The sequence below is a fragment of the Nanorana parkeri genome, unplaced genomic scaffold, assembly GCF_000935625.1.
Source record: "Nanorana parkeri isolate BGI_ZX_2015 unplaced genomic scaffold, ASM93562v1 scaffold2952, whole genome shotgun sequence".
Classification (NCBI taxonomy): domain Eukaryota; kingdom Metazoa; phylum Chordata; class Amphibia; order Anura; family Dicroglossidae; genus Nanorana; species Nanorana parkeri.
The window spans coordinates 2,338-11,547 of NW_017309220.1; the positions used below are offsets into that span (position 1 = coordinate 2,338).

Consider the following 9,210-nt stretch of genomic DNA (forward strand, 5'->3'; position numbering starts at 1 on the left):
ATTTTTGTTAATAGCCGTCATCAGCGGCTTGTGAGCCACTGATGACCGCTATTCATTTAAACAGAGACTGTCTGGGGAACAGTTCTGGTATAAGTTCCGCCGTAGGTTTTATTCTGCCGTTTGCCTTACAGCGCTGGCAGGGAAAGGGTTAAAGTAAAGCGCTAGATAAGATTACAAAAAGTTTACACAACTACTTAAACCAAAATCTAAGGCCTCATTCACACTGGGCGATTTAGGATTCCTGCAGCAGGCATTCCAGCTGTGCTCATTCAAGTTAGTGTCTAGGTGACCATGGCTGCAGCTGTGTCAGTCCGCATGCAATACACACAGTTTTGAATAGATCACGTATCTATCCTGTGTCCAGGGACAGTAACCCATTCCAAACGGCATGTAACTTACAATTACATGCAGACTGCTGCTTAAAGATGTGGTTGCTGTCACCCAGTCATTAACTTGTAATGGGTACAGCAGCATCTAAAGGGGAAATCTGGTATTCCTGCAGCAGGAATTTAAAGATGCCCAGTCTGAATCTAAAACTTTTATATTTCTATACCCAAGCAATTTATAGCTTACCTTTGGCATTCTGGTCATTCCACCGACTAGAAGAACTTCCCCAATGTCACTCTTGCTGACTTCTGCATCTTGCATAGCTTTTTGGCTTGGCGCAATCGTTCTTTTAATTAATTCAGCCACAATCCCTTCAAACTGAGAACGAGTCAGCTTCATATTTAAGTGTTTTGGGCCCGAAGCATCCATAGTCAGGTATGGCAAATTAATATCAGTCTGCATATACACAGGTAATTAATTTTTATTTTTTTTAAGTCATATGATAAGTTATTGTAGGACATTACAATGTTTATTAAATTAGAAAAAATAAAACTACCTGCACTGATGAAGATAATTCACATTTTGCCTTTTCGGCTGCTTCTCTCACTCTTTGTAAAGCCATGTTGTCTTTCATCAGATCCACACCAGTCTTTAAAAGAAACATACATGTTTTATACTACATATAGAGCATGTCGTTAGAAGGGTATCAACCATTTTTTTATATGCATTTTTGAAGTGTTAGCCTCAATAGTATGCAGGGATGCACTGAAATTTCAGTCAAAATGTCGATTGTACCAAAACGGCTGAAAATACGGTACATCCCTAGCTTCTCTCCTCCCTGCTGGGGCTGGTCTGTGTCCCCTCCGATTGCGGCTGCTCTCAGGAGTATCTGATGGAGAACTTTCTTCAGGTCCCTCCTCTGCTGACAGCAGGCAGTGGACGGGTACAATAGCCAGCCTGCTATTGCAATTTGAAATATCCAATAGCAGGCTGGCTATTGCTCCCAGCAATTAAGTAAAAAAAGGTTAAAAAAGTTAAACTAAAAAAGTTAAACTAAAATGGAAAAAAAAAAAAAAGAAGATATAGAAAAAAATACTTTCAGAACCTAGAGGACTGGGGCACACTCCACCCCTGAGAACCTATGCCAAAGGAACAGGCTGTGAGCCCAACACCAACTATTAGCCAGACAGGAATAAAGTGGAAGGCTAGCAAAAAGAAAAAAGGAAGCTGTATAAAAACAAGTCCCTTTACACACACGCCAACCACGCCCCAGTCAGGTAAGAATCAATGACCACCGCACAAATTCTTTACTTGAGCCTGGCCAGTGCTGCCAAAGCTTGTCACTCCCACCGCTCCCTCTTCTGTGGAGATCATCCTGCAGAGAGCGCAGTGGAGAAATTAGCAAGGGTGCCATGAGTCTCTGCTTTCCGGACGAAAATAGCATCTTCCGCCGCTGGACCGGAAGTGATGTAACCGGAAGCCCCAGAAAAGCCTTTGTGTTTCCTGCCTCTGGGAGTGGAGTCATGCTCCCATGTGCTGTCCTGGAAGGACAACTAGAGAAAGAGATCCTACCTAGTCTTAAATGCAAGAGTCACAGGGCTAAAAAATGCTCCAGACTTTCCAAATCTAAAGAAGCAAAAGGGTCCTTGGTACAGAGAACAGGAGTCTTGTCAGGACAGGGAAGAACATTCACCTGAAAAAAAATCTAGAACAGGCAATGTTGCCAGAAAGGCCTCCTACGCAAATCTGCAGATCAGCAGAATGGAAAGAGGACTAACACCAGATGCACAGGTTCTACAGAATATCTTAAATTCCCAGTTCCTAACAGAGGATACCAGCAGCAAAAGATTACTCTGTTCTGCCAAGTGAGATTTCAGGCCCACTCAAATTCTTAATCTACAAGACAGGGTCTGAGATGCACCTAGGTGCAAGAACCTCACCTTCACACCCAGAAGCTACCAAGTGGGAATAATTGGTTTCCAGGGGATACGCATGGGAAGGACTAAGACCCATGGCATAATCCACAACCATACTCAGACTAACTTTCCAACATAGGAAAGACTTCCTTCTAGGAAGTGAAAGACTTCCTAGAAGGAAGAAGGACCCAAATAGGTGTTCCAAAGTGTTCACACCGGTAGACCTACCCAGAGCAGAATACCACAATGCAGCAGGCACCGCCTGTTCTGGGATACCAGAACACAGCCCAATTATAATTTCTCCAGTGAAAGAGGCTCCCTGTAGAATCTGCCAGGAACTACCTGTTCCCCAGAGACCATACCAAAACACAACCCACAACTACAGGGAAAAGGAGCAGAGGTAGACTAAAAGGTGCCACTAAGATAAAGGCACCTAAACACCTTATGCTCCTGCAAAAGTGGAGAGGGGTTGCTCCCCGTTTACAGACAAGGGGACAAAAGGGTTCTAGTGAGGAACTATGCTTGTTTACACCACCAATAAGTGCAAGTCATTTTCCAAAGCTGAATCTTGATAAAGCCAGGTCAGTCTGGATCTTACATGTGTTAAGTCATTCAGTGGTGATGGCTGCTAGGGTCTCCAGCCACTGCAATCGTGGGGGAAACACACACACACAGTCTTATTTTTTTTAATGTACAACAATCCACAGATTCATGTAGAAAAGTCTACATGTAACCATGTACAAAAATATGGTGATCAGGGCAATCAGGGGTGCGGTACCTTTCCAAGAGAAATTTGCTAACCAATCGCTGGCCAGAATGAGCGAAGCGCACTTTCACTATCGATTCCTCACAGGCGGAGTGCATTTGGCATCACTCCGCCTGTGATAGGAGCCGGCGCTATAGAGGAAGCATTGGCTTATGCAGTTCTGCTCCCCCCGGACCGCCTTGCTTCCTCTAGCGCTGGCACCGCTGATTCTCTCCTGCCTCTTCAAGTTCCCCCTTATGCCACCACCGGCCCTGGGAATGGTCACAACTAGGTCTTATTTTTGGGGTAGGTCTTATATTTTAGCAATTCCCCAAAAAAGTACAAGGTCTTAGGTTTAGTTTCGGGGTAGGTCTTATTTTCGGGGAAACAGGGCATTTATCCCTGTAAGAGCAAAGCACAGCCACAGCTGGATCCAGATGAACGGTTGGGTAAGGGAGTCCTTCTGGAAAAGGGAAATGCTGAGGGGTACCAGATTCCACTGATGACCTTACTCACCCCGAGGTAAATTGAGAGTGGTGCCCCGTAAGGGTACTCCAGAGGTCAAGCTGACACGGGGACTAGAACAAGGGACACAGAGATTAGGAGAACTAAAGAAGAGGAAGACCTGGTAATCTGGGAGATGGCACAGGGTAGTAGAGTAGTAGTGTGAGCAGCTGAAGAGAATGTCAGAGTCAGAGGCAAGGCTCCCTTGTAAGCCCAAAAGGGAACTCTGCACATGAATGCCTGAGGGGAAAGCCACCCAAGAATGGATCAGCTTAGAAAAATTTCCCCCAATTGGAAAAGTGAGGGATTTCATGCTGAAGGCTTCTGAGGTCTTAGCAAGTTTCTTGCTTCCCACCTTGCAGTGTGACTGAAAAACAGGTTTAGCAAGCCGGGTCATATTCACTTCACTGGGGCAGATTGAGAAGGCTGAGACACTCGACCTTTCCCTTAACTTTTTACACTGAAGCATGTGCTCCTGCCTTTTAAGGAATCCTTGATGTAAATCGTAGGAGAGAAGAGATGGCAAATAAAGTGAGTCAGGCACTCCCTGGATACTTCATCTGTGTCCCAACAGCATAGCCAGAGGGCTTTGCGCAGTTGTATAGACATTAGACCCAATCGGGTCACAAGATGAAACAAGATCTCACAACTCAAGTGTAAGTCTCCAGACATCTGTTGTAAGAATGTTATATTAGTAAGGGGGGTCCACCCCAGAGGTAGAAAGCTCCTTTTTGAGAAACCTAACCCATTCTGCCACAGTTTAGCAGATTGGGTGCACAGCCAAAACAAGTTGGAGGGCAGAACCTGCCAGAGAAAACTAGGATTTAACTAGGAGAGATTCCAGATGCTGATCAGTACAATGCTTAAAAGACAAGCACAACCTCATCCTCTACCTGTCTAGTATTGCTCTTAAGGTGGGTTACTGGTGGATCCACTTTGGTATAGACTGCCAATTAAGTTCTCTCAAAAAGTAAAGCATTCCAACAATTTCAGGTGGGGCCCAGGACCCTTCAGGGCGCTACCAGTGGACACAGAAGAATACCTCCAACAGCATGTGTAGGAGAAAGGTTTTTTCAGCTGTAGGAGCTCTAGAAACCCAAGGCTGGAGACAGCAGACTGATCCTCTAAATGCAAGGTAGCATGTACTGCATCAATAAGTGCTTAAACCACCTTTTATAATCCTGGAGGTGACAGCAGGAGTCTGTTGCCTCAAGAGCAATCTCAGAGATAAACTATGGGGGATGGGAGAAGGTAAGAGAAGAGGCTGGGCCACCAGTCAAATATGATGGGAAGATCAGAAATTGATTCTGCAAGTAAAGGCTTGGGGAATTGGTCTTCTGCAACTGCAGTAGAGGCCCCTGACAACAGGGTATGGGGGTTTTGATAGTGAGACTGCTGAAGGGCCAAATACCACAGGGCCACTGGATTTCAGATCACAGACATAACTGCCCGTAGTGGGGACAGATTTTACATCCCCAGCATTTGTGTGAGAGTGGAGGTCACCCGTATAAGCGGATGACCTCGGTCTAGATGCAGACATGCTGCAACCGCATAGCGATGATGCAGCTGGTCCTGGAAAGCACTCTGAAGCTTGGGGTACAAGTACAAGTACAAGTACAAGTACTAGTACTTGTCTGGAAAGTGCCACAAGTGGAGCCCAGTGCCCAAAAAGTAACTTTCAGGCTTACCCCATACATCTAGTCCAGCTGGGGCTAGCTACAGTGCTCCTGGTGGCTGAGGAAAGACCAACCCAGATGGCTGCCGTGTTAACTGCTCGAGCAAGGATTTAGTCAAGAATCGTGACTAAAGTCAATGGAAGAAAAATTAAAAAAAAAAAGTCTAGCAAAAATTGGTTAGACTTTTCCAAGCAGAGCTTAAGGACAAAAAAAAAAAAGTAAATTTCTCTAGATCACTAGTAAAAATTTAAAAAAAAAGAAGAGGAAAAAAAAATAACAAATAGAGGAGAGGTGATCCTGGGCTGGTCTTAAGATTTGTTTTTTTGCTTGCCAGTCTCCAATTCCTGGGGAGGCAATGACAGGCCAGGTATAATATAGAACTTTTGGACCTGCAGGAACCAGTTAAGGATCTTTGGGCCTAGGACAGGGCAAACCCATTTGCTCCCCTTCCAGGAGATGTGGGTAAATTGAATAGAAGGAAACTAGGAGTGGGCAGGTAGCGAAATTCCAATTTGTAACCTTTGGCTACAACACTGAATCCGGGCATTGGAAATGTCCCTCACCTAGAGTGCTAAGAAGGCTGAAAAGATGCGTGCCCCCCCATTGCAGTGTGTTTGCTCCCAGCTTTAAGAGGGGTTTGGTGGACCAGGCATTGTGACAGAACTACATGCACTATTTGGGCTTGAAACATGTGAAAGGACTTCTTAAACTATGGCAAGAAGGCTTTGTCATAGAGGGTGTCCTAGAGGAAGTAGGACCCTTAATGCTAGCAGTGAAGGGGATGGGGAGCCCAGCATGAGACTAACAGAAATGTTTTTCTCAGAGAGAGGGGAACTCTCGCCAGAATCTTTATTAGGTTGCGTGGTCCCCACCTCAGTGGATAAATCAGGTGTGCCATCATGTCAAAAAGAAAAAACTGATCCAGAGAGCTGTTGAAGGTGCTGAAAGGGCTGGAGCAGTATTAGGCTGGGTTCACACCTAGGCGTATTGAATATGTGCGTTTCTACCGCGATTCGCGGTGACAAAACGCCCGTTTCCCAATGGAAACGCGAGACCAAAACGCCCTAAGTACATGTACTTCTTTGGGCGTAGGCCGTTTTGTATCGCGTTCGGACGGGCGATAATACGGCAAGGTGTGAACCAGACCCATTGAATACAATGGGATTTAGATGTTTGAGCGTTTTGTAGAGCGTTCGTCGAGCGTTGAACGCGCTACAAAACGGTCAGGTGTGAACCAGGCCTTAGGGCAGCTAGCTAGAAGAGTCTTGCAGAATGGTGCAGAAGAGAGAAGGCATCCAACAGCTAAGCACACTAGCAAAAAAAAAACTGAGGCAGCCCGGGAGTGGGAGGGGATATGCACCACTTTCCTACAGCTTTGACCGAGTGTCCAAGTGTCACTTAAGGTAGCTGCATAACCCAATGGCTAAAGAATTACATTTTCTGTGATGTTTGATGAAGAAATTACAAATTACTGTTACTAAACTACAGATCAGTTTAATTCCCACCAGTTTACTAGGCATGATTTCCTACTTATATACCAGTAGACACTATATAAATCACAACAATATCTTACTTCTCTTTTGAACTGCTTTACAATATGCTGCAACAATTCTTGGTCAAAATCTTCTCCACCAAGGAAGGTGTCACCATTAGTAGACTTCACTTCAAATACACCTTTTTGTATTTCTAAGATTGAAATATCAAAAGTACCACCTCCAAGATCATAGACCGCAATGCTGTTAAAAAAAAAAAAGTTTAAGGAAAAACATCCATATATTGCATGGCACCATATTCATAGTCTACATTTAATAGTAGATGATCTGCGCTAATGGAATCAGATGAATAGCATTAAAGGGTTAAAAGCTGCTACACTAAGGCTGTCAAACCTCAATCAATATAACTGTACAGCGCTCAAAACCTTGATGTGAAGTGCGCACATAAAGTGCATATATAAACTGCCTAAATAGAAATAGTATTGATATTGTAAAATGTATACAATCTAGCAAATAAAATTGTGCAAAGCCAGTGAAAATATGGGACTGATGAGTTAATAAATCACACCATAGAAAAAAAAAAAAATTGGATAAAAAACAAATAATCAGTCCAAAGACAGTCCAGTCATTAATAGTGAAAATATGAAAAACTTTTGTTCAAGTGAAAGAAAGAGTGACTCCCTCCCAATCCAATGCAGATAGATACAGCAACTTGGTATCAAGCTAATTCAGTGTGTTCCGTTAGATAGTGCTCCTCCACGTGCCCAAAAAGCTCCCCCAGTGGCTATGCACTCACCACAAGCGCTGCCTGCATGTGAACAGCCAACACACGTTTAGCACATCTTGAAATAAATCTTTCTTGAATAATAAAATGTAAAACACTGCACCATGAGGGTTTCAATTTGCTTTTATTATGGCTGAATATCGGGGATGAACATGTTTTAAAGGAACGAAGTACAAGGAAGGACGCTCAAAGTTACTTCGATAGTCTACATTTAAAAGGAGAACTATGAGATGAGTGATTTCCACTCACCTTATAGTTCTAAGCCGACCTGTGACAATGAGACTGTCACAGGTCGGCTCAGTAGATCGGGAGGTGAGGGAAAACATACCGGGTTCCCTCACCTCTCGATCCTGTCACGGCTCTCTGCCGTGACAGGGGGAGGGGCTGGATTCCCCTCTCCGATCTGCCAGCGCTGACTGGCGGAACGGACTGGGGAGGGGGCGGGTACAGCTGGCTCTGCCTCTAGGTAGGCAGAGCCAGCTGTCACTCACGCAGCTGGGCGGACCCCGTCATCTACGTCGGGATCCGCTCCAGGTGCGGCGTCTCAGTATACCGCGAGCTATAGCTCGCGGTATACTGAGCTTAGGGTAACGGGAGGACGCTAGTTTGTGTCCTCACGTTACCCTAAGGAGAACTATGGGGAAAAACACTGACCCCATAGTTCTCCTTTAATGGGACTTTCCCCATCAGTGGCATCCATGGAAGCCATGAGTAGCAATTTTCCTGAGGAAGGGAGCTGAAAGAGGTTTTGTACTCACCAATTCATCCACAATATTTATTGAGGGACAGAGCACTCTAGTAGGTATACCATCACATACAGGATTGTAGAAGACGGAGATAACCAGCACTCAAGCAAAGTTTAATGTTTTTGACTATTTATTGAAGAAACAGGTCACAAGCGTAATTGTGGCTAAATGACACTTGACATGTTTCCTAAATAATGGGACAATAGAAACTACAGTAAAGATACCTCAGTCTGCAGCAGGAGGCGTTTCCAGGGATAGAGCAGATCTGTCCTGTTAGATAGTAAGTCAAAAAACAAAAGAGAAAAAAAGGAGGCGCCTTGCAGGCTGTTTAGCCTGCAATTATATGGTTTTTATACAATAAAAGTTCCTTTATTGTACAATATCACACGAGAGATATGGACATGATCTGTAGAGGAGGTTCTGTACTTCTTGGTGAGGGCCTCCATCCCTGGTGAATAAGTTGGTAATATTACCGTGGGTTGAGTGGTTTCTCCGGTTGCTATTAGCGGTGAAGATCTTATGTGACTGTCTAGACCAGTGGTTCTCAACCCGTGTAACCTCAGGACCCACATTTGTCCTTGGTCATTAAGTCGCGAACCAAGTCGCACCGCATTGGAACGCACAGCATTGCGGTACCACACGTTCCGATGCGGGCAATCAAACTGTGGACAGGAGATGCGTTTGGGGTGCCGTTCAAATGAATGGCAATGCAACACAACTCCCACACCAGAATTTGCGGTAGGTGCGATTTGTGCGTGGTACAATGCGGTAATCGCAATGGACTGTGCAATTAACGCTCTGTACTAGTGTGAACAGACCCTCAAAAATACTGTCAGACACACACAACCACAGACACAATCTCTCACACACACATACACACTTCACAATAAAATAAATTTGATTTCCTTTTTTTAAGATCCACCCAGTCTCCCTATCATATCGAGAACTGTGGTGGATCCTCAGCCTGAGGTCCAGTGGGGGCTGCAGTGCTGTGACAGAGCTCCATCCATATTGCCATG

General features: G+C 44.7%; 1 protein-coding gene across 1 annotated transcript in view; it reads right to left on the reverse strand.

Annotated features, from left to right (window-relative positions):
- The window catches only part of HSPA9 (heat shock protein family A (Hsp70) member 9), a gene marked incomplete at its 3' end in the record, with an annotated part of 84,013 nt that overhangs the window by 1,998 nt on the left and 72,805 nt on the right, over window positions 1–9,210 (reverse strand). The window contains exons 8-10 of the mRNA XM_018574419.1: window positions 6,742–6,904; window positions 884–976; window positions 574–783 (exon numbers count right to left, since the gene is read on the reverse strand). Coding sequence (XP_018429921.1) covers window positions 574–783; window positions 884–976; window positions 6,742–6,904 — 466 coding nt within the window. The remainder of the gene's footprint in view (window positions 1–573; window positions 784–883; window positions 977–6,741; window positions 6,905–9,210) is intronic.